A 25,142-nucleotide genomic window follows, 5' to 3' on the forward strand; every position below is an offset into this window, starting at 1 on the left:
GTTTGTGGTTCTTTGAAAGGGCAGCATCAGGAGGCCCTGGACCCCAAGGCAGCAACACGTGAGATGCTGTCAGAGCTGTGCTGCTGGAAGGGAATCGAAACAGACAGTGGTTTTAATGACACACTTTGATTACCCAGGAGGAAGTTGTCATGCGCCACACCCTGGCTGAGCTCTCACTCTTATGACCATTTCCTACTCAGAAATTTGGTCTGTGTCTGTGGCATTAGCGAAGTTAAAATGCAGTCATCAGAGAGTAGAGAGAGCCCCTGATAAAACGCACGGGTGTCCTTAGAGAAATGGAAATGTAGGCACAGACACACAGAGAAGGCATGGGAAGATGAAAACAGAGACCAGCGTGCATGGACAGGAGGGTGGGTGCGTGGGTGCATGGGTGGTGGGTGGATGGATGGATGGATGGGTGGGTGAGTGGATGAGTGCATGGTTGGTAGATGAATGGGTACATGGATTGATAGATGGATGGATGGGTGAATGGATGATCTATGGATGGGTAGATGGAAAGGTGGGTGAGTGTGTGAATCAGTGGGTCTATGGATGGGTGGATAGATGAATGACTGGGTGGATAGATGATGAATGGATACAGATGGGTAGAAGGATGGATGGATGGATGGATGGATGGATGGATGGATGGATGGATGAATGGATGATCTATGGATGGGTAGATGGAAATGTGGGTTAGTGTGTGAATCAGTGGGTGGATGAATGGGTGGATAGATGGATGACTGGGTGCATGGATGGATGATGAACAGATACAGATGGGTAGATGGATGGATGGGTGAATGGATAGATCTATGGATGGGTGGATGGAAAGGTGGGTGAGTGTATGAATGGGTGGGTGGACGGATGGGTGGATAGATGGATGACTGGGTGGATGGATGAATGATGAATGGATGTAGATGGGCGGATGGATGGATGCATGCATGCATGGATGGATGTGTGGATGAATGGTGGACAGGTGGATGGGTGGGTGGGTGGGTTGGTGAATGGATCAGTGTTTAGATGGATGGATGTGTGGGTGGATGAATGGATGGGATGATGGGTAGGTGGATGCATGGATATATGAATGGGTGGATGGATAGATGAGTAGGTGGATGGGTGGGTGGATGAACGGATGAATGGGTGGATGGGTGGGTGGGTGTGTGGGTTGATGAATGGTGGGTAAATGGATGAATGGGTGAGTGGATGGGAGGATGGATGAATGAATGTTTAGGTGGGTGAATCGATGGGTTCATGAATAGATGCATGGGTGGATGGATGAATGGGTGGATTCATAGATGAGTAGGTGGATAGGTTGGTAGAGGGATGGGTGGATAGATGGATAAGTGGTGGGATGGATGGATGATGAATTGATGAGAATGGGTAGATAGGTGGATGGATGGATGGGTGGATGGGTAGGTGGATGGGATGGGTGGATGTGTGCATGAATGATGTGTGTGTGTGTGTGCGTGTGTGTGAGAATAGGTGGGTGGGCGGGTGGATTAATCAGTGTTTAGATGGATGGATGTGTGGGTGGATGAATGGATGGGTTGATGGGTAGATGTATGGGTGGATAGATGAATGGGTGGATGCATAGATGAGTATGTGGATGGGTGGGTGGATGGATGGATGGATGGATGAGTGGGTGGATGGGTGGATGGATGGATGGATGGGTGAATGGATGACTGGGTGGGAGAATGGGTGGATGGATGGATGGATAGGTGAATGAGTGGGTTGTTGTTGGGTGGATAGGTGGATGGGTGGATCAGTGTTTAGGTGGATGGATGTGTGTGTAGATGAATGGATGTGTTGATGGGAATGGATGGGAATGGGCAGATGGATGGATGGGTGGATGGATGTGTGGGTGGGTGGATAAATGGTGGATAGGTCTGTGAACGGGTGGGTGGGTGGGTAGGTGGATGAGCGGATGAATGAATCAGTGTTTAGGTAGATGGATGTGTGGGTGGATGAATGGATGGATGGATGTGAATGGGTGGGAATGGCTAGATAGGTAGATGGATGGACGGACGGTTGGATGGATGGATGGATGGATGGATGAATGGGTGGGTTGTGGGTGGGTGGATGGGTGGATCAGTATTTAGGTGGATGGACGTGTGGGTGGGTGAATGGATGGGTTGATGGGTAGATGGATGGGTGGATGGGAGGATGTATGAATGGGTGGATGGATAGATGAGTAGGTGGATGGGTGGGTGGATGAGTGGATAGATGGATTAGTGGGTGGATGGTGGATGGATGGATAACAGATGGGGATGGATAGATGGATGGGTGGATGGATAAATGGTTGGATGGAGATAAGTGTGTATATGAATGGCTAAATGGATAGATAACTGTGTGGGTGGGTGGATGGGTGAATGGATGAATCAGTGTTTAAGTGGATGGATGTGTGGGTGGGTGAATGACGGGTTGACGGGTAGATGAATGGGTGGATGTACAGATGGGTGGATGGATGAGTGGATGGATGGGTAGGTGGATGGATGGATGAGTGGGTAGATGTGTGGGTGGGTAGATGGGCAGACGGATGAATAGATGATGAAGGGATGGATGCTTCTATCCACCGTGAAATGCCAATTATTTCCAGAAAATCACCAGAAAGCCTGGACCAGATTTTCCCTCAGAGCTCTAATGAGGAAACAACCCTACCAATATCGTGATCTCAGACTTCTGGTCTCCAGGATGGGGAAAGAATGCATTTCTGTTGTTAAAGCCCCCGCATTAGGGGTAATTAGTTACGTCAGCCTTTGCAAACTAATACGCCGAGAAAAGACAGGAAAGGTTTTAACCAACAGCCTCCAAAGAAATTAGCGGAAGTGTCGTCATACCCAATGAAAGAGAGGAAGAACCTCAAAAGATAAAGCATGAAAAGGACACGGTGATAGGATAAGAGAAAGAAACTAGGAACAAGCCAATGGACGTCAGAAACTCAATGGAAGAGGAGGCTATCGAGACTTGAGGGTACAAAGACGGCACTGCAAAGCAATAAAAACTAAATGTGTTCATGCAGTTCCCCGCCCCTTTTTTCTTTGGTTGACTTACTGTTGAAAAATGTCCAACACTTGCAGAGTGGAGCATATAGATTATGATGTGATTTGCCAAAGCCCAGGAGGAATGGCTGCAGAGGACTCTATCCACCCACCCATCCACCTACTCATCCATCCATCCAGCCACCCATCCACCCACCCACCCATCCACCCACTCATCCATCCAGCCACCCATCCACCCACTCATCCATCCATCCATCCACCCACCCACCCATCCATCTACCCATCCATCCATCCACTCATCCATCCATCTACCCATCCACCTACTCATCCATCCATCCACCCATCCTCCCACCCACCCATCCCCCCACTCATTCATCCATCCATCCACCCACCCACCCATCCATCTACTCATCCATCCATCCACCCATCCATCTATCCATCCACCCAGTCATCCATCTATCACCCATCTATCCACCCACCCATCCACCCACTCATCCATCCATCTACCCATCCACCCACCCACCCATCCATCTACTCATCCACCCATCCATCCATCTACCCATCCACCCACTCATCCATCCGTCCACCCATCCATCCATTCATCCATCCATCCACCCATCCATCCACCCATCCATCCATCTACCCATCCACCCACTCATCTATCCATCCACCCATCCATCCATCCACCCACCTATCCACCCAGTCATTCATCCACCCATCCATCCATCCACCCATCCATCCATCCACCCATCCATCTACCACCATTCATCCACCCACACATCCATCCATCTAAACACTTATCTATCCATCCACACACCCACCCAGCCATTCACCCACCCTTCCATCCGTCCACCTACCCACCCACACATCCACCCACACATCCATCCATCCACCCACCCATCCACCCACTCATTCATCTACCCACCCATCCATTTACCCAGCCATCCACCTACTCATCTATTCATCCGCCCATTCATACATCCATCCCTCTGCTCACTTGCCATGGTAGAATTAAACCATTGCAGTAGCAAAGGAAGCAAGGCTCAGAGCTCCCTGCTCTCGCATCTCCCTGCAAACATCAAGGCATCCTCTTGACCCTTGATATGTGGATCTACGCCACAGGAGCTTCCCAGAGCTCTCCATGACCCAGACATCTGATCCCTTCCATCTCCAGGAGGGAGGAGGTACAGGTGTACGCCTGGTGCTGACCTCCAAGGGTCATGGGAGGAAGGCAGCTTTGGGACATCTGCTATGATCAGGTTGTTCAGGATTTTACATCGTGGCTTCAGGGTCACTGTGAGTGCACCCAGACTTGTTCAAGCAAGAGTCCTTGATATCGATTCTGAAATAGAATGGGTTTTTGGGTGCAGTGGCTCACAACTGTCATTCCAGCACTTTTGGAGGCCAAGGTGGGTGGATCATGAGGTCAGGGGTTCGTGACCAGCTTGGCCAACATGCTGAGACCCCTCTCTACTAATAAGGTAAAAACTAGCCGGGAGTGGTGGTGGGTGCTTGTTATCCCAGCTACTCAGGAGACTGAGGCAGGAGAATCACTTGAACCTAGGAGGCGGAGGCTGTAGTGAGCTGAGATCACACCACTGCACTCCAGCCTGGGTGACAGAGTGAGACTGTCTCAAAAAAAAACACCAGAGAAAGAGACAAAAAGACGGAGGGAGGGAGGGAGGGAGGGAGAGAGGAAGGAAGGAAGGAAGGAAGGAAGGAAGGAAGGAAGGAAGGAAAAGAGAGAGGGAGGAAAGGGGAGGGAGGGAGGAAGGAGGGAAGGAAGGAAGAAAGAAACAAAGAGAAGCAAAGAAAGAAAGAAAGAGAAAGAAAGAAAAAAGAGAGAAAGGGGAGAGAGGGATGGAGGAAGGAAGGAAGAGAAAGAGAGGGGGAGGGAGGAAGGAAGAAAGAAAGAAGGAAGGAAGGGAAGGAAGGATGGAAGGAAGAAATAAAGGAAGGAAGGAAGGAAGAAAGGAAGAAAGAAAGGTACTGGGTCATGTAGATGTTTGAGATGTAGCTGAGGGTGGCAGTCAGTAAGTTACCAGTCAATCGGGTTTTAGTTTAGATGGTGAGGTCTGGCTCCAGCTCACGGAGATTAGACACAGCAGGATGGATGACCCCACGTGCGTCAGGGATAAATGTGTGTGTTTTCCTTTGTTCATTGTACTCTCCTGGCATGATGGCTACTGAGGGTTCCCTTCCTGCAACCCAGGAGGTAAAAATGGTGCTGCTGAGAGATCCTTTGTCTCAGGGCTGATGTTTCTTTGCAGCACCGAGCATGTTTCCAACATCTGTGGATGAAGAACGCTTCCCTAAAATGCCTACATGAACCCCTCACTGCCTTGCCCGCACAGACCTCTCACCCCATCACAGAGGAGGAGACTGAAAACTTAGCTAGGAAAAGTCTCTGGTCTGGGTGGGGCCAGACATCAGAGCTACGGACAGAAGCAACGAGGAAGAGAAGTCCATCACTCATGTGGAAGCCTCCCGTGTGTGATGGATTTCAGGAGCTCGATACCAGCCCAGCCAACATGGCAAAATGTCTTTAATATAAAAATGACAGGTGCATGTATGTGTGTGTCTGTGTGTGTGTGTGTGTGTGTGTGTGTGTGTGTGTGTGTGTGTAGGCACCGCAGGGAAGCGGAAATTATTACTGACGTATCTTTTGCAAAGAGGCATTGCCATAAACTAGAGAGATTGCAGACGGCAGACTGTACATAAGAGACTGCAGAGAGGTTGGAGGGTGACACACAGCTGCCCAGGGGAGGGAGGAAGTAGGAAAACACTGGAGGTCCTCAGTATGGAAAGCTGATTTGGCATAGCTATCTTCCTTCTTTCCTTCCTTCCTTCCTTCCTTCCTTCCTTCCTTCCTTCCTTCCTTCCTTCCTTCCTTCCTTCCTTTCCACCTTTCTTTCTTTCTTTCCTTCCTTCCTTCTCTTTTTCTTTCTCTCTATCTTTCTCTCTCTTCTTTTTTTTAAAGATGGGGTTTCTCCATGTTGGCCAGGCTGGTCTTGAACTCCTGACCTCAGGTGATCCACCCACCTCGGCCTCCCAAAGTGCTAGGATTACAGGCGTGAGCCAGCGTGCCTGGCCTCTCTCTATCTTTCTCTTTGTCTCTCTTTCTTTGTTTCTCTTTGTCTCTTTCCCTCTCTCTCTCTCTTTCCCTTCCTTCTTTCCTCCCTCCCTCCCTCCCTCCCTCCCTTCCATCCATCTTTTTTTCTTTCTTTTTTTTTTTTTTGAGAAAGAGTTTCACTCTTGTTGCCCAAGCCAGAAGTGCAATGGCGTGATCTCGGCTCACTGCAACCTCCGCCTCCCAGATTCAAGCAATTCTCCTGCCTCAGCCTTCTGAGTAGCTGGGATTACAGACGCCTGCCACCACCACACCTGGCTAATTTTTGGTATTTTTAGTAGAGATGAGGATTCACTATGTTGGCCAGGCTGGTCTCGAACTCCTGACCTCAGGTGATCTGCCCGCCTCAGCCTCCCAAAGTGCTGGGATTACAGGCGTGAGTCACCACACCTGGCCCACAGGTATCTTTTTATGTGACCATACATAGCAAGGGCTGGGGAAACAGAGAGGCTAGGTGCTGGGCTCAGGGTGGAAAGACTGTCATGGAACATTCCGGAAGCCTCCCACCCCCTACTGTCTGCTTTCCTGATGGTCCCTCCCCGCTGAACTGTGACTTATCCTAATAAAACGAGGATTGATACCACCATTTCCAGGCAGGTCCCCAACTCCCCTCCCCCACAGAAGCAGATGTAACTTCTTCTGAGCTTCCAGACGTCACTGAGTTTCAACCTTGGTTGAATTTTTAGACTTTCCAGTTACAGGACACACACACACTTGTTGTGACTAAAACAATAAAGAGAAATAGAGAGCTCTGTATTTCTGTTTGTCTTCATAACTTTTCCCTCCAGCCCCTGCCCCCCCCACTTCAGTAGTAACCTCTGGGAGTTCCTTTGCTTCAGACCCTCCGTCCAGACACAGGTGAGTGTGGAGGCCACGTGCCCGTCACTACCTGTCTGAAAGTGTTCTGGTGTCTCTAACCATATGCCCCACAGTGAGGAGATTTCGATGGATCACCTTAAGCCCGGGCTTACACATACTTCTCTGTAAGTATTTTTGTGCATACCTGTGAGAATATTTTCTGGGATAGATTTCTACCAGAAGAACTGCTGATTTGAAGGGTGTGCATATTTTAAATCACATGCATGTATAAGAAAGGAAGAAAGATCTAAAAATTGATAATCTAAGTTTCCACCTTAAGAAACTAGAGAGAAAAAAAGATAAAACAATGGAAGAATAAATAAATAAATCATAAAAATTAGGTTGCAGGAGAAATCAATGGATTTGAAAACAGCAAATCAGCAGAGGACACAAATCAGTGGAATTGAAAACTCGAACTCAATACAAAAAGAAAAAAAAACAACAAAACCAAAGGCTTATTCTTTAAAATAACCATCAGTGAGATTAAAAAGCTTATAAACAAACAAACAGCAACAAAAAAGAAAAAGGGTGAGAACACAAGTTACTAATACATAGATGAAAGAGGAGGCTGCACTACAGACCCCATGGACATTGAAAAGATCATAAAGAAAGAAACATTACACAGAATTCTGGGCCCAGAACATGGATAACCCAGATGAAAAGAACAAAAAGGCAAAAATTTGACAAGTCACACAAGAAGAAACAGCTAATCTGAGTGAGCCTATATGTCTTAAAGAGATTGAATCGATAATTTAATAACCTTCCCAGACAAAAGGCCCCAGGCCCTGATGGGTTTACTGATGAATTTTCCCCAACATTTGAGGGAGACATCACATATTGATGATCCTCTACAATAGCTTCCAGAAGATAGAAACGGAGGGAATATCACCAAATATCCCCCCAATACATTGCACCAATATGCACTTTCAGCAAATACACAAAAGTGAGACTCATTCTCATATCCTGATTAACAAGGGTGTCAGTTACTTTCTCATATGAGGGGTAAGAGGTTTCAAGTCATATTTTCATCACGGCCACAGAAGTTGGTGTGTTTGTTTGCTTCCTTATTTATTTATCTATTTTTGAGATCGAGTCTCTCTCTGTCTCCCAGGCTGGAGTGCAGTGGCATGATCTCGGTTCACTGCAACCTCCACCTCCTGGATTCAAGCCAATGCTCTTGCCTCAGCCTCCCAAGTAGCTGGGAATACAGTTGTATGCCATTATGCCCAGCTACATTTTTTATTATTAATAGAGATGGGGTTTTGCCATGTTGGCCAGGATCATCTCAATCTCCTGACCTCCTGATCTGCCCACCTTGGCCTCCCAAAGTGCTGGGATTATGGGCCTGAGCCACTGCGCCCAGCCCTATTTATTTATTTATTGCTGAATCAAGAGTTTTACTCTGTCACCCACGCTGGAGTGCACTGGCATGATCTCGGCTCACTGGAGCTTGTGCCTCCTGGGTTCAAGTGATCCTCCTACCTTAGCCTCCCACGTAGCTGGGATTACAGGTGTGCACCACCACATGAGTGAATTGTTGTATTTTTAGTAGAAATGGGGTTTCACCATGTTTGCCAGGCTGGTCTACAACTCCTAACCTCGAGCAATTTGCCTGTCTCGACCTCCCAAAGTGCTGTGATTACAGGCGCGAGCCACGGTGCCCGGGCAGCTTGTCAGGTTTCCGCATTCATTAACCACTGGTGTGCTTTTTGGGAGTTGGCTTTGTTAGACGTTGCTGGTTTTCTCCACTCTTGTTCATGTCATGGTGATAACTATTCATATGTCACAGGAACTGATTGTAGTTCTGTGGTTTCTTTTTTTTTTTTTAATTGCACTTTAGGTTCTGGGGTACATGTGCAGATCATGCAGGACTGTTGCATAGGTGCACACATGGCAAGGTGCTTTGCTGCCTCCATCCCCCCATCACCTATATCTGGCATATCTCCCCATGTTATCCCTCCCCAACCTCCCCACCCCCTGCTGTCCTTCCCCTAGTCCCCCCAACAGACCCCAGTGTGTGATGCTCCCCTCCCTGTGTCCATGTGTTCTCATTGTTCAACACCTACCTATGAGTTAGACCCACTTATGAGTTTTCTATTTCTTTTATTTCTAGCCTCTCTACGTATGTATCTTTTTTTTTTTTTTCTTGAAATGGAGTTTCGCTCTTGTTACCCAGGCTGGAGTGCAATGGTGCGATCTCGGGTCACCGCAACCTCCGCCTCCTGGGTTCAGGCAATTCTCCTGCCTCAGCCTCCCGAGTAGCTGGGATTACAGGCACGTGCCACCATGCCCAGCTAATTTTTTGTATTTTTAGTAGAGACGGGGTTTCACCATGTTGACCAGGATGGTCTCTATCTCTTGACTTCGTGATCCAACCGCCTCGACCTCCCAAAGTGCTGGGATGACAGGCGTGAGCCACCGCGCCCGGCCCACGTATGTATCTTTTAGCGAATACTCCACTGTCCTTTTTTTTTTGGTTGTTGAGACAGAGTTTCGCACTTTCACCCAGGCTGGAGTGCAGGGGTGCCATCTCACCTTGGCTCAAGTGATCCACCCACCCTGGCCTCTCAAAGTGTTGGGATTACAGGCATGGACCAGCAGACTTCAACAGAAAGTGCAAAAATATAAAACTTGTACAGGGTCGAATAGAAGAGAATGGAATCGATCTCAGATTTGGTGATGACTTTTTAGGTACCACATGAAAAGCAGCATCCAGCGAAGAAATAATTGATAAGCTGGACTTTGTTCCGGCTAAAAATGTTTGGTCTGCGCCCAGCACGGTGGGTCATGCCTGTGATCCCAGCACTTTGGGAGGCTGAGGCAGGTGGATCGCCTGAGGTCAGGAGTTTGAGACCATCCTGGCCAACATGGAGAAACCTCTGCTAAAAATACAAAAATTAGCCGGGTGTGGTGGTGGGTGCTTGTAATCCCAGCTACTTGGGAGGCTGAGGCAGGAGAGTCGCTTGAACCCAGGAGGCAGACGTTATAATGAGTTGAGATTGTGCCATTGCACTCCAGCCTGGGCGGCAGAGCAAGACTCAACCTACTCCCACAAAAAAAGTGTGAATGTATAAAACTGCCATAGCAGGTCAAGAGTCCGAGACCAGTCTGGTCAACATGGTAAAACCCTGTCTCTACTAAAAATAAAAAAATTAGCAGGGCATGGTGGCACATGGCTGTAATCCCAGCTACTCGGAAGGCTGAGGCAGGAAAATCGCTTGAACCCAGGAGGTGGAGGTTGCAGGGAGCTGAGATTGTGCCACTAAACACCAGTCTGGGCGACAGAGCGAGACACCGTCTCAAAAAAACAACAGCAAAACCAAAAATGTTTGGTCTGCAAACAACACTGTGAATGGAATGAGAAGTCACAGACTCGGAGAAGATATTTTCAAAACTCATTTATCTGGTAAGTAGTATGAGGCCAGGTGTGGTGGCTCACGCCTGTAATCCCAGTACTTAGGGAGGCCGAGGCAGATGAATCACCTGAGGTCGGGAGTTCGAGACCAGCCTGGCCAACATGGCAAAACCCTGTCTCTACTACAAATATAAAAATCAGCTGGGCATCGTGGTGGGTGCCTGGAATCCCAGCTACTCAGGAGGCTGAGCCAGGAGGATCGCTTGAACTCAGGAGGCGGAGGCTGCAGTGAACCGAGATCACACCACTGCACTCCAGCCTGGGAGCCAAAGTGAGACTCCGTCTCAAAAAAAAAAAAAAAAGTGAGAGCTTGTCTACATGAACCATTATTAAACATTAGCTGGGTATGTTGGCACACACCTGGAGTCCCAGCTACACAGGAGGCTGAGACGGAAGGCTCTCTTGAGGCCAGGAGGTCGAGGCTGCAGTGAGCAATCATTGCACTCTGTTCTGCCAAGCCTGGGTGACAGAGCAAGGCCTCTCTCAAAAAAAAAAAAGAAAAAAGGATGAGTTCATGTCCTTTGCAGGGACATGGACGAATCTGGAAACCATCATTCTCAGCAAACTGACACAAGAGCAGAAAACCAAACACCACGTTCTCACTCATAAGCGGGTGCTGAACAATAAGAACACAGGGACACAGGGAGGGAACATCACACACGGGGGCCTGGGGGTGGGGGGCTAAGGGAGGGAGAGCAGTGGGTGGGGGGATTGCTGTTTACAATAGCAAAGACCTGGCACCAACCCAAATGCCCACCGATGATAGACTGGACAAGGAAAACATGGCACATGGACACCATGGAATACTATGCAGTCATGAAAAGGGATGAGTTCATGTCCTTTGTAGGAACGTGTATGAAGCTGGAAACCATCATTCTCAGCAAACTGACACAAGAACAGAAAACCAAACACCACGTTCTCACTCATTAGCGGGGGTTTAACAATGGAAACACATAGACAGAGGGAGGGGAGCATCACACACTGGGGTCTGTCAGGAGGGGTGGGGGACAAGGGAAGGGAGAGCATTAGGAGAAATGCCTAATGCATGCGGGGCTTAAAACCTAGATAACGGGTTGATGGCTGCAGCAAACCACCATGGCACGTGTACACCCGTGTAACACACCTGCACGTTCTGCACATGTACCCCGGGACTTACAGTAAAATAAAAACTAAAAAAAGAAGAAAGAAAAGAACTATTTTAGAAACAAAGAACCAGTATGCAAAATATGGAAAAAAAAAACCTCTTAGGACTCAATCATTGGAAAACAAACAGCCCCATTTAAAAATGGGCCACCTCAGCAAAGATGAGTAGCAGGTGGCAAATTCGCCTATAAAAAGTCACTGCACATCGTAGCTCATTAACAAATTGCGAATTAATACCCCCAGCCATGCTGCCCGACGCGTCTAGTGATCACTAACATCAAGAAATATCAACAGAAAAAGTGCTGGATTTCTCATTCAATGCTGTACAGAAGAAAAGGGTGTGGCCGGGCACATCAGCTCATGCCTGTAACCCCAGCAGTTTGAGAAGCAGAGACAGGTGGATCACAACGTCAGGAGTCCGAGCCCAGCCTGGCCAACATAGCGAAACCTCATCTCTACTGCAAATACAAAACTGGCGTGGTGACGCGCGCCTGTGATTCCAGCTACTTGGGAGGCTGAGGCAGGAGAATCGCTTGAACCCGGGAGGTGGAGGTCGCAGTGAGCCAAGATCACACCACTGCAGCCTGGTGACAGAGAGAGACTCCATCTCAAATTAAATAAATAAATAAATAATGAAAGAAGAGAGTCCGGGCATCCCCTCCCCTTCAGGTCACTGTGAAGACTGGAAATCACATTTTCTTTTCTTTCTGAGACACAGTCTCACTCTGTCCCCTAGGCTGGAGTGCAGTGGCACGATCTCAGCTCACTGCAACCTCTGCCTCCCAGCTTCAAGCGATTCTCCCGCCTCAGCCTCCTGAGTAGCGGGGATGGCAGGCGCCCAGCACCACACCTCACTAATTTTTGCATTCTTAGTAGAGATGGGGTTTCACCCTGTTGGCCAGGGTGGTCTTGAACTCCTGACCTCAGGTGATGCACCCACCTTGGTCTCCCAAAGTGCCAGGATTACAGGCGTGAGCCACCGTGTCCGGCCACATCGCCACATTTTCTTTTTTAACTGCGATGGGCTGTTATATGCCTCCCTCCCTCGTGCCCTCAAAGTCCCCTGTCTTTGTAGACCCAGTGACCCCTGTCACTGTGATAACACCTGCCTCTGAATGAACGCCTTGTGCTACTGACTTCAAAGTCACTCAGCAGCCCCAGTGAACGGGCAGCTGTCAGGCGTGGGGGCTGGAAGAGCCGTCGGCATCTGCCTCAGATCACAGAGCAGCAATCCTCCCAGCTGAGCACAAATGCGTGCCATGAACACCGCGCTCCGAGCTCTCCCGCCGTCTGCTCGGTTTCCCTTCTTGCATCATCCAAGAAAGCACACCGTTTGCTCAGGGACATTTGCATGCTGTCGCCCGCAGACACCGTGTGGATTTTGATCTGGGTCCCTTGCTAGGCAGGGGCTGTGTTTCTCTGATCTGTGTGTTTTATTCTCAGAGTTCAGCACAGGGCGTCGTCACTGGGCAGAGAGCAGACTCTGAACAACATGAGAAGCCCCCCTTTTTTATTGTACTTTAGATTCTGGGGTACATGTGCACATCATGCAGGATGGTTGCATAGGTGAATACATGGCAAGGTGGTTTGCTGCCTCATCCCCCCCGTCGCCTATATCTGTCATTTCTCCCCAAGTTATCCCTCCCCTGCCACTGTCCCTCCCCATGCCCCCAACAGAACCCAGTGTGTGATGCTCCCCTCCCTGTGTCCATGCCTTCACATTGTTCAACACCCACCTATGAGTGAGAACATGCTGTGTTTGGTTTTCTGTTCTTGTGTCAGTTTGCTGAGGATGGTGGTTTCCAGATTCATCCATGTCCCTGCAAAGGACAGGAACTCATCCTTTTTCATGGCTGCATAGTATTCCTTGGTGTATATGTGCCACATTTTCCTTGTGCAGCCTATTGTTGATGGGCATTTGGGTTGGTTCCAGGTCTTTGCTATTCTAAGAAGCCCTTTCTAAAAACAAAATCAATGTCTGTGTGTGTGTGTATTACAGCTGTTTTTAAATTTCCAAGTACGGCCAGGCGTGGTGTCTCACTCCTGTAATCCCAGCACTTTGGGAGGCCGAGGTGGGTGGAGCACCAGAGGTCAGGAGTTCAAGAGCAGCCTGACCAACATGGAGAAACCCCTTCTGTACCAAAAGTACAAAAATTAGCCAGGCATGGTGGCAGGCGCCTGCAGTCCCAGCTACTCAGGAGGCTGAGGCAGGAGAACCACTTGAACCTGGGAGGTGGAGGTTGTGGTGAGCTGAGATGGCACCAGTGCACTCCAGCCTTGGGGACAAAAACAACACTCCCTCTCAGAAAAAAAAAAGGAAGAAAAAAATTAGTCAGCCATGGTGGCAGGCACAGGAGTCCCAGCTACTTGGGTGGCTGAGGCAGGAAAATGACTTTAATGCAGGAGGTGGCGGTCACAGTGAGCTGAGTTCACGCCTTTGCACTCCAGTCTGGGCGACGAGGGAAACTCCATCTCAAAAACAAGCAAAAACCATTTCCAAGTACACTCCCCTGGACACACACCTTTGGGTGGGGATGTGTGAACAGCAGGTAGAAAATCAGCCTCGCTCGGCGAGGCAGAAAGCCGCCATACGTGGAATTAAGCTAACTAACCTGAAACAAAATTCAGTGAAAAAACAACGGAGGTGGTTGACTGTGTGGGTCCTGGTGTTACGCAAAACACCAATACAGATGGCACCTATTCTGAAATGCAAGCTCTTCTGCTATGACTGAGCTGGAGTGTCAGGGGTCTTAGCAGGTTATGGGGCAGAGGTGTCATTTAGCAGATGAGCGGGGTGGGGGGGGAGGGAGAGAGGTTTCTGGGCTTCCTTTTTCTATTTTTTTGCTCTATTTATACAATCTTGTTTGTATTTTTTTTTTTTTTTCCTGAGACAAAGTGTCGCTCTGTCACCCAGGTTGCAGTACAGTGGCGCGATCTCGGCTCAGTGCAATCTCCGCCTTCCGGGTTCAAGCGATTCTCCTGCCTCAGCCTCCTGAGGAGCTGGGATTACAGGCATCCACCATGCCCAGCTAATTTTTTTGTTTTGTTTTTGTTTTGTAAAGACGGGGGTTTCACCTCGTTGGCTAGGCGGGTCTCGAACTCCTGACCTTGTGATCCACCCACCTCAGCCTCCCAAAGTGCTGGGATGACAGGTGTGAGCCACCGCGCCCCCGGCCAGCTTGACTTCCTAAGAGCGGTTCTCTGTTTAAAGACCGTGACTCAGGGTTAATTTACACAGACTTGTCCTGGGATAGTTTAATTGTGATGAGATGGAGTCTAGGCATAGTGTTTCCAGAAGTGTGGTCAGCAAAGCAGCCAGGGAGAAGGGCCCTGGAGAAACCAAAAGGCACTCAACTGTCTTTTTCCTGCCTGAATCCAAAGCTCCGCTCCCTGAGATCCAAAGCGGGGCTCCCTTAAAACCCAAAGAGGAGCTGCCTTAAAACCCAAAGCCGGCTCTCTTAGACTCAAAAAGAGGCTCCCTTAAAACCCAAAGAGGGGCTCCCATACACCCAAACCTGAGCTCCCCCAAACCCAAAGTTGGACTCCCTTAAACCCAAAGCTGGCTCCCTTCACCACAAAGCTGAGTTCCCCTAAAGCCAAAGCTGAGCTCGGTCAAACCCAGTGAAGATTGATTGATTGATTGATTGATTGATTGAACACAAAGGAGTGATTCTTCCTTGTTCCCTGGACCCAAACCCCCAGTGACCGGAACTCTTGGCTGACACAAACGTGGGTGCAGCTTCAATCTCTCCCCTGTTCAAGGTGAAAGGACCCCCCCCCCAGGCTCCAGTGATCAGAGGCAGACATGGATTATCTTTGCTTTGTGGCCTTAGGCAGTTCTCAGGCCAACACAAAAGGACATATTTTATTTTATTTCTTTACAAAAGGACATTTTAAAGGATTTCAAAGCAGTTGGCACCCCAGCCTAGCCCTCAGCACAAGAAATTAACATTACAGGCTCCTGGTAGTACACTCCTGTCACCCCAGCACTTTGGTAGGTGGAGGCAGGTTAATCACCTGAGGTCAGGAGTTCGAGACCAGCCTGGCCAACATGGAGAAACCCCCGTCTCTACTAAAAATACAAAAATTAGCCAGGCGTGGTGGCAGGTGCCTGTAATCCCAGCTACTCAGGAGGCTGGGGCAGGAGAATCACTGGAATCCTCGTGGCAGAGGTTGCAGTGAGCTGAGATCGCGCCACTGCACTCCAGCCTGTGCGACAGAGCAAGACTCTGTCTAAAAAAAAAAGGGTCAGTGGGGACACCTTCCTTAATAAAAGCTAGAGCCCTCCCTGTCCCATTCAAGTCTTCCGTGTTTGCAAATTAACTCCGAATATTACCAGGTGGTCCCTGAAATAGTTCACCGTGTAACGCACCAACTCCCCTCCTAGTTACGAGCCAGAGAGAAATAAAGACAGGTGGAGAATTTCTGAAGCAAACATCATCTCATGATGCTTTTTTTGGAGTGGGGGAGTCGGGGGAGAGACAGTATTGCAGTTTATTGCCCTGGCTGGTCTGGAACTGTTAGACTCAAGAGATCTTCCTGTCTCAGCCTCTCAAAGCGTTGGTATCACACAGGCGAACCACTGCACCCAGCTCTTAATGATGCCTTTTTTATTCTTTTGAAGACAGATTCCCGTTCTGTCGCCCAGGCCGGAGTGCAGCGGTGTCCTGGTGGCTCACTGCAACCTTCACCTCCGGGGTTCAAGCAATTCTCCGGTCCCAGCCTCCAGAGTAGCTGAAACTACAGCCGCCACACCCAGCTAATTTTTTGTATTTTAGTAAAGATGGGCGTTTTACCAAGTTGCCCAGGCTGGTCTCGAACTCCTGATGTCAGGCAATCCACCTGCCTTGGCCTCCTAAAAAGCTAGGATTACAGGGGTGAGCCACCTCGCCCGGCGTCTTGAAGATGTCGTAGTGTAATTTATGGCCAAGTGTGTCATATTTAATTAAATACTATCTTATTAACATTTTACTTACTTTTGTTTCTCTTTTATAGTGTAATTAAGGCTATATAGACATATCAATTTAATAATATTTAAATAATATACATAATTACATAAAATGATATAAAAATTATGTATATTACACATACTATTTATATGCAATAATTTATATACAAATTATTATATAATTAATTAAATATATTACAGAGTATGTATATTTAATAACTATAGACAATACATACAATATACAATATATAATAAGCTCTCCGTGGCCGGGGCGGGGTGGGGGAGGAAGAAATTCAAACAATGCTGGACTTGGGAACTTGGAAACCTTCACACCCCGCCCCGGCCACGCAGAGCTTATTACATACACGGTATATATAATAATTTATATATAATATAGATTACACAATTATTACTGTATAATATTATGTATGTTATTTATATATTATTTATACAATAATTTATAGACAAATTATTATATAATAAACATATAGTATGTATATCTAATAATTATATAATATATTGTATAGTATTATTTATGCTATGTATGATAATTGACATACATTATATGTAACATAGAACATAGCATTACAAAATTATATACAATATATTTTATAGATGATGTTCTGTGTATATACAATGTATATATAACTTAAATATATCGTACATTATTTCTGCATATCATTTTGGAAAGTGAGAGTAGCGTCACAAAATATCTCAGAATCCCAGCACTTTGGGAGGCCGAGGCAGGTGGATCACCTGAGGCCAGGAGTTTGAGACCAGCGTAGCCAACATGGTGAAACCCTGTATCTACTAGAAATCGAAATTTTAGCCAGGCATGGTGGCAGGTGCCTGTCATCCTAGCTATTAGGGAGGCTGAGGCAGGAAAATCGCTGGAACCCAGGAGGTGGAGGTTGCAGTGAGCTGAGATCCCGCCACTGCACTCCAGCCTGGGTGACAGAGTGAGACTCTGTCTCAAAAAAAAAACAAAATCAGAAATGGCAGCATCAATAAAAATTTGTATATGAACATTCCCTGCAGCACTATCGACAACAGCCAGAAGGCAGAAACAGCTCAAGCGTGTGACAGCAAACAGATGATAAACACGTGGCCCCCTCATCCACAAGGTGGAATACTACATGGCCACAAAAATGGAATACTACACAGCCAGGAAAAGGAACGAGGCTGTGACCCAGGCTACGCTGTGGATGAACCTTAAAGGCATCATGTCAGGGAGAGAAGCCAGACACAGAATGCCCAGAACAGGCCGATCCCTATGGACAGAGAGCAGAAGCCCATGGCTGGGGCTGGGAATGGGGAAATGGGGAGTGAGTTCCCCCCAAAGGGCGTTTCCTTTTGGGGAATGATAAAGTGGCGAAACTAGCCGGGGGTGCTGGTGAATAACCCTGGGAATGTACTAAGCGTTCCCCAGTTACTCACTTTGACTCGCTGACTTTTTTAGGATGTGAACTGTCATTTCAATAAGAAACAATTGCCTCGTGACGCAGGATCGGCAGCCGTCACGTTTCTATCTTACTTCCCGTGTCTGGTCTACCTTCCCCCAGCTCCTCCTGGCTGTCTCCCAGCTCTCCCCGAGGTCTGAATGCTACACCCCTTTTCGTTTGGGCTTTCCTGTCCCCCAGAGGGCCGTGGCCATGGCCAGGGTGAACCCCTCCCCCAAGACAGGGCAGCCGCACAACCAGACTTCTGCTTCTGGAGGATGCAGCCCTCACTGGCCTGGCCTCCTCATCCCTGAGGCCCCCACGGGGGTGTCTGGGGCCAGCTGCACGGTCCATCCCCGCCTCTGACCACTGATTTGACTTTGGCTGGGCCTGAGGGGGAGCAATGGCCTCTGCTGTGATAAACAGTGACCTCGTGCTGTCCACCAGGAAGCCACAGAGAAAGGTTTCCAAGTTCTCAGTTCCAGCACTGTGTGAATTTCCTCCTCCCCCACCCCACCCCGGCCACACACAGCTTCCTTCCTGGCTACCTGGACATGACAGGGAAGGGAAGGCTCAAGGTCCTTGAGCCCTCAGGTGACACCTCCCATTCCTGGAGAGGGCGTCATGTTGAATGTGTGCACATTTTTATGCACACCCCTGCTAGGAAGACACGCCTATCATCTTTGCGTTACATGTGGGGAAACTGAGGCACGGAGGGTGTAAGGAATCTGCACCATGAGTGTTTGGAAGGGCGTGCTTCTGGGCTGGGCGCGGTGGCTCACGCCTGTAATGCCAGCACTTTGGGAGGCCAACGCAGGTAGATCATGAGGTCAGGAGTTCGAGGCCAGTCTGACCCACATGTTGAAACCCTGTCTCTACTAAAAAGAATACACAAATTAGCTGGGCATGGTGGCAGGCACCTGAAGTCACAGCTACTTGGGACGCTGAGGCAGGAGAATGGCTTGAATCCGGGAGGCAGAGGTTGCAGTGAGCTGAGATTGTGCCACTGCACTCCAGCCTGGGCGACAGAGCAAGACACCACCTCAAAACAAAACAAGAAAGGCACAAAAGGGCATAGTTCTTGGGACCCAGGCCCTGAGTTTTCTGGGCATACAGAAGGTGCCTCAATCTGCTTTGCAAACACGCACCTGAGCCGGAATACACCTGCACCTCTGAGGCTGAATCCAGCACCGTGTCCAGCTGCAGCCCTCCCTGGGGGAGTTTCAGGGACCACACTGCATCCTGAGAGCTCCCCACAGAGAAGAGACCTGGGTGTATCAGCCTGGCCCTCCGTGACGCTGGGCCACGGTCCTGCCCTGCTGGGAATGTATGTTTGTAAATAAGAAGAGTGGGTCTCAACAGGGTCCACCATCTATCACTGAACAGCAAAGCTTCTCAGGAGCCACTCACCCTGCAGGAATTATAATATTATTATTATTAATGAGTGACACTCAGGATGAATGAATGAATGAATAGCTCTCAGCCTGCCTGAGTTATTATAATATTATTATTATTAATGAATGACAGGATGAATGAATGAATGATTAGCCCTCAGCCTGCCTGAGTTATTATAATATTATTATTATTAATGAATGACACTCAGGATGAATGAATGAATAGCCCTCAGCCTTCAGGAGTTATTATAATATTATTATTAATGAACGACACTCAGGATGAATGAATGAATGAATAGCCCTCAGTCTGCAGGAGTTATATTATTATTAATGAATGACAGGATGAATGAATGAATGATTAGCCCTCAGCCTGCCTGAGTTATTATAATATTATTATTATTAATGAGTGACAGTCAGGATGAATGAATGAATAGCCCTCAGCCTGCCTGAGTTATTATAATATTATTATTATTAATGAGTGACACTCAGGATGAATGAATGAATGATTAGCCCTCAGCCTGCCTGAGTTATTATATTATTATTATTATTAATGAGTGACAGTCAGGATGAATGAATGAATAGCCCTCAGCTTGCCTGAGTTATTATAATATTATTATTATTAATGAGTGACAGGATGAATGAATGAATAGCCCTCAGCCTGCCTGAGTTATTATAATATTATTATTAATGAGTGACACTCAGGATGAATGAATGAATAGCCCTCAGCATGCCTGAGTTATTATAATATTATTATTAATGAATGACACTCAGGATGAATGAATGAATGAATAGCCCTCAGCCTGCCTGAGTTATTATAATATTATTATTAATGAGTGACAGTCAGGATGAATGAATGAATGAATACCCTTCAGCCTGCCTGAGTTATTATAATATTATTATTATTAATGAGTGACACTCAGGATGAATGAATGAATGATTAGCCCTCAGCCTGCCTGAGTTATTATAATATTATTATTATTAATGAATGACACTCAGGATGAATGAATGAATAGCCCTCAGCCTGCCTGAGTTATTATAATATTATTATTAATGAATGACACTCAGGATGAATGAATGAATGAATACCCCTCAGCCTGCCTGAGTTATTATAATATTATTATTAATGAGTGACAGTCAGGATGAATGAATGAATGAATACCCCTCAGCCTGCCTGAGTTATTATAATATTATTATTATTAATGAGTGACACTCAGGATGAATGAATGAATGATTAGCCCTCAGCCTGCCTGAGTTATTATAATATTATTATTATTAATGAATGACACTCAGGATGAATGAATGAATAGCCCTCAGCCTGCCTGAGTTATTATAATATTATTATTAATGAATGACACTCAGGATGAATGAATGAATGAATAGCCCTCAGCCTGCCTGAGTTATTATAATATTATTATTAATGAGTGACAGTCAGGATGAATGAATGAATGAATACCCCTCAGCCTGCCTGAGTTATTATAATATTATTATTATTAATGAGTGACACTCAGGATGAATGAATGAATGATTAGCCCTCAGCCTGCCTGAGTTATTATAATATTATTATTATTAATGAGTGACAGGATGAATGAATGAATAGCCCTCAGCCTGCCTGAGCTATTATAATATTATTATTAATGAATGACACTCAGGATGAATGAATGAATGATTAGCCCTCAGTCTGCAGGAGTTATATTATTATTAATGAATGACAGGATGAATGAATGAATGATTAGCCCTCAGCCTGCCTGAGTTATTATAATATTATTATTATTAATGAGTGACAGTCAGGATGAATGAATGAATGAATACCCCTCAGCCTGCCTGAGTTATTATAATATTATTATTAATGAGTGACACTCAGGATGAATGAATGAATGATTAGCCCTCAGCCTGCCTGAGTTATTATAATATTATTATTATTAATGAGTGACAGTCAGGATGAATGAATGAATGAATGAATAGCCCTCAGTCTGCCTGAGTTATTATTATTATTATTAATGAATGACACTCAGGATGAATGAATGAATGAATACCCCTCAGCCTGCCTGAGTTATTATAATATTATTATTATTAATGAGTGACACTCAGGATGAATGAATGAATGAATACCCCTCAGCCTGCCTGAGTTATTATATTATTATTATTAATGAATGACACTCAGGATGAATGAATGAATGAATACCCCTCAGCCTGCCTGAGTTATTATAATATTATTATTATTAATGAATGACACTCAGGATGAATGAATGAATGATTACCCCTCAGCCTGCCTGAGTTATTATAATATTATTATTATTAATGAATGACACTCAGGATGAATGAATGATTAGCCCTCAGCCTGCCTGAGTTATTATAATATTATTATTAATGAATGACACTCAGGATGAATGAATGAATGAATACCCCTCAGCCTGCCTGAGTTATTATAATATTATTATTATTAATGAATGACACTCAGGATGAATGAATGAATGATTACCCCTCAGCCTGCCTGAGTTATTATATTATTATTATTAATGAATGACACTCAGGATGAATGAATGAATGAATACCCCTCAGCCTGCCTGAGTTATTATAATATTATTATTATTAATGAATGACACTCAGGATGAATGAATGAATGAATACCCCTCAGCCTGCAGGAGTTATTATAATATTATTATTAATGAATGACAGGATGAATGAATGAATGAATAGCCCTCAGCCTGCCTGAGTTATTATAATATTATTATTATTAATGAGTGACAGGATGAATGAACGAATGAATGGAGAGGAAGAATGAGCTGGTGAATCTCACAGATGGCTAAAAACAATGCAGCAACCTCCCCTCCCCCGCCCATCCACACGGTGGAATACTACACAGCCATGAAAAGGAATGAAGCTCTGAGCCAGGCTGCACTGTGCATGATCCTTGAAGACATCATGCTCACACCGCCTTGCTGGGAAGTGTGGATGCACGCTGCAAAGTGACCACACCTCAGAGGCTGGGGTGGCATTTCCCCTGCTTGCTCCCGGGCACAGAGGATGTGCTCATGTCAACTGCCTTGGTACGGGGGTCTAGCTGGCCCGGCGGCAGGCTGTGTCCCCACAGCGGTGGGACCAAGTCACGCATATCTCCTTCCCTAGCTCCTGTGATGCCTCCACCCCACACAGCTAGTTTTGCCTGTCTACACGCAGCAGGGTCCTGGGCGACACCTCCAGCCCTCCTTCCTCTGGGATCAGCCCAGCATGGAGCTCTGAGGCTCCTGAGAATCCGCACTGCATTGCAGTCCATGGGTGTCAGCTCCTGTGTTGAGAAACACTGAGTGTATGATAAAATACACTGCTAAGAACAGTGGCAAGGAAAAGCTGGCTGCCCTTCCCACCCCCCAGCAGAAAACTATTTGAGATGTCTAAAGTGGCAGGAGAAATATATAAATATCACACACTGGTGAATACAATTCTTTAAGTGCGGGATGTGTGGCCCTGTCCCCGTGGTCCCTCGTGGAGAATACTTTGTAGTTTGTCTGTGATCAGTGGTGAGCGGGCACCAGCTGCCTACCTGGTTTATTTTTGTGTGATGAGAAAATACCGAACACCTGTTTGATAATAATGAACAGCTGCTCAGAGAGAATAAATTCGTGGGTCAGAGTCTGCTCGAGGCCATCAGCCCAAAACGCTGTCAGCCCCTGAGACTCTCAGCTCGGAAGTCTGTTGGCCCCCGGATAGACCCACTTTGCTGTTCTATCTGGGTGTCTGCTTCTCAATGCCTTAAGCGCTGCCTGGGTGGGGGTCTCCCGGCTGAGCTGGTCCTCGGTGCTCCTACCTCCGTGAAGAACCTCTTCTCCCCGCAAAGTACCTGCTGTATGCTCCTCTGGATCTGCTGTCCTTCACTTAAGGCTGTGCATCTGGGGTGGGCTTGGTAAAGGCAGGGCGGGTGTGTGTGTGTGTGTGTGTGTGTGTGTGTGTGTGTGTGTGTGTTTGTGAGAGACACAGGACATGTGCAGTGACTGGAAGGAATGAATGGGTGTATACATGAATAACGCTCAGGGCATCCACACAAATGTAGAGAGAATGAATGAATGAATGACATCCAGGATTCACTCCCACAAATGTGGAGGGAATGAATGAATGACACCCAGAGATTCACTCCCACAAATGTGGAGGGAATGAATGAATGACACCCAGAGATTCACTCCCACAAATGTGGAGGGAATGAATGAATGACACCCAGGATTCACTCCCACAAATGTGGAGGGAGTGAATGAATGACACCCAGGATTCACTCCCACAAATGTGGAGGGAGTGAATGAATGACACCCAGGATTCACTCCCACAAATGTGGAGGGAGTGAATGAATGACACCCAGGATTCACTCCCACAAATGTGGAGGGAGTGAATGAAAGACACCCAGAGATTCACTCCCACAAATGTGGAGGGAGTGAATGAATGACACCCAGGATTCACTCCCACAAATGTGGAGGGAGTGAATGAATGACACCCAGAGATTCACTCCCACAAATGTGGAGGGAGTGAATGAATGACACCCAGAGATTCACTCCCACAAATGTGGAGGGAGTGAATGAATGACACCCAGGATTCACTCCCACAAATGTGGAGGGAGTGAATGAATGACACCCAGAGATTCACTCCCACAAATGTGGAGGGAGTGAATGAATGACACCCAGAGATTCACTCCCACAAATGTGGAGGGAGTGAATGAATGACACCCAGAGATTCACTCCCACAAATGTGGAGGGAGTGAATGAATGACACCCAGAGATTCACTCCCACAAATGTGGAGGGAGTGAATGAATGACACCCAGAGATTCACTCCCACAAATGTGGAGGGAGTGAATGAATGACACCCAGAGATTCACTCCCACAAATGTGGAGGGAGTGAATGAATGACACCCAGAGATTCACTCCCACAAATGTGGAGGGAGTGAATGAATGACACCCAGAGATTCACTCCCACAAATGTGGAGGGAGTGAATGAATGACACCCAGAGATTCACTCCCACAAATGTGGAGGGAGTGAATGAATGACACCCAGAGATTCACTCCCACAAATGTGGAGGGAATGAATGAATGACACCCAGAGATTCACTCCCACAAATGTGGAGGGAATGAATGAATGACACCCAGAGATTCACTCCCACAAATGTGGAGGGAATGAATGAATGACACCCAGAGATTCACTCCCACAAATGTGGAGGGAATGAATGAATGACACCCAGGATTCACTCTCACAAATGTGGAGGGAATGAATGAATGACACCCAGGATTCACTCTCACAAATATGGAGGGAATGAATGAATGACACCCAGGATTCACTCTCACAAATGTGGAGGGAATGAATGAATGATACCCAGAGATTCACTCTCGAAAATGTGGAGGGAATGAATGAATGACCCCCAGATTCACTGCTGCAAATGTGGAGGGAATGAATGAATGAGCAGCACACAGGCCTTGCTTGATACATGAATGGGTGAATGCATGCACAAATGGATGATGTGCAGGGTTTTCTCTCTAAACGTGGAATGAATAAATGAAAGAGTGAATACATGATGCCCATTAGTTCTTCACAAGTGTGGAGCACATGAGTAAATGAGTGAATGAATGAATGCAGCTCTGAGAATGCAGAGTGAATGAGTGATGGGAGAATGGGCAGAGGGTGGCAGGGGCAGTGTGGCCATCGGCCCCACCGCCTCCCTGTGGCCCATTTTGGTCCAGGTCACCACTGGCTCTGAGCTCTCCGCTGCCTCCATTGAAACTGTGCCACCAACACCTCTCACCCTTGGGTCACTCCCTCTCTGCGTTGTGTGGTTCTCCAGGAC

General features: G+C 47.1%; 1 protein-coding gene across 1 annotated transcript; it reads left to right on the top strand.

Annotated features, from left to right (window-relative positions):
- The first annotated feature begins 1,180 nt into the window (after positions 1 to 1,180).
- On the top strand, positions 1,181 to 18,295 carry LOC144581229 (uncharacterized). The gene is made up of 5 exons (XM_078364214.1): positions 1,181 to 1,192; positions 3,177 to 3,316; positions 3,373 to 3,843; positions 4,171 to 4,180; positions 18,131 to 18,295. Exons 1-5 carry the CDS (start codon positions 1,181 to 1,183, stop codon positions 18,293 to 18,295), a joined length of 798 nt encoding a protein of 265 aa, XP_078220340.1.
- Positions 18,296 to 25,142: the final 6,847 nt, after the last annotated feature.

Source organism: Callithrix jacchus, chromosome X (assembly GCF_049354715.1).
Source record: "Callithrix jacchus isolate 240 chromosome X, calJac240_pri, whole genome shotgun sequence".
NCBI lineage: Eukaryota > Metazoa > Chordata > Mammalia > Primates > Cebidae > Callithrix > Callithrix jacchus.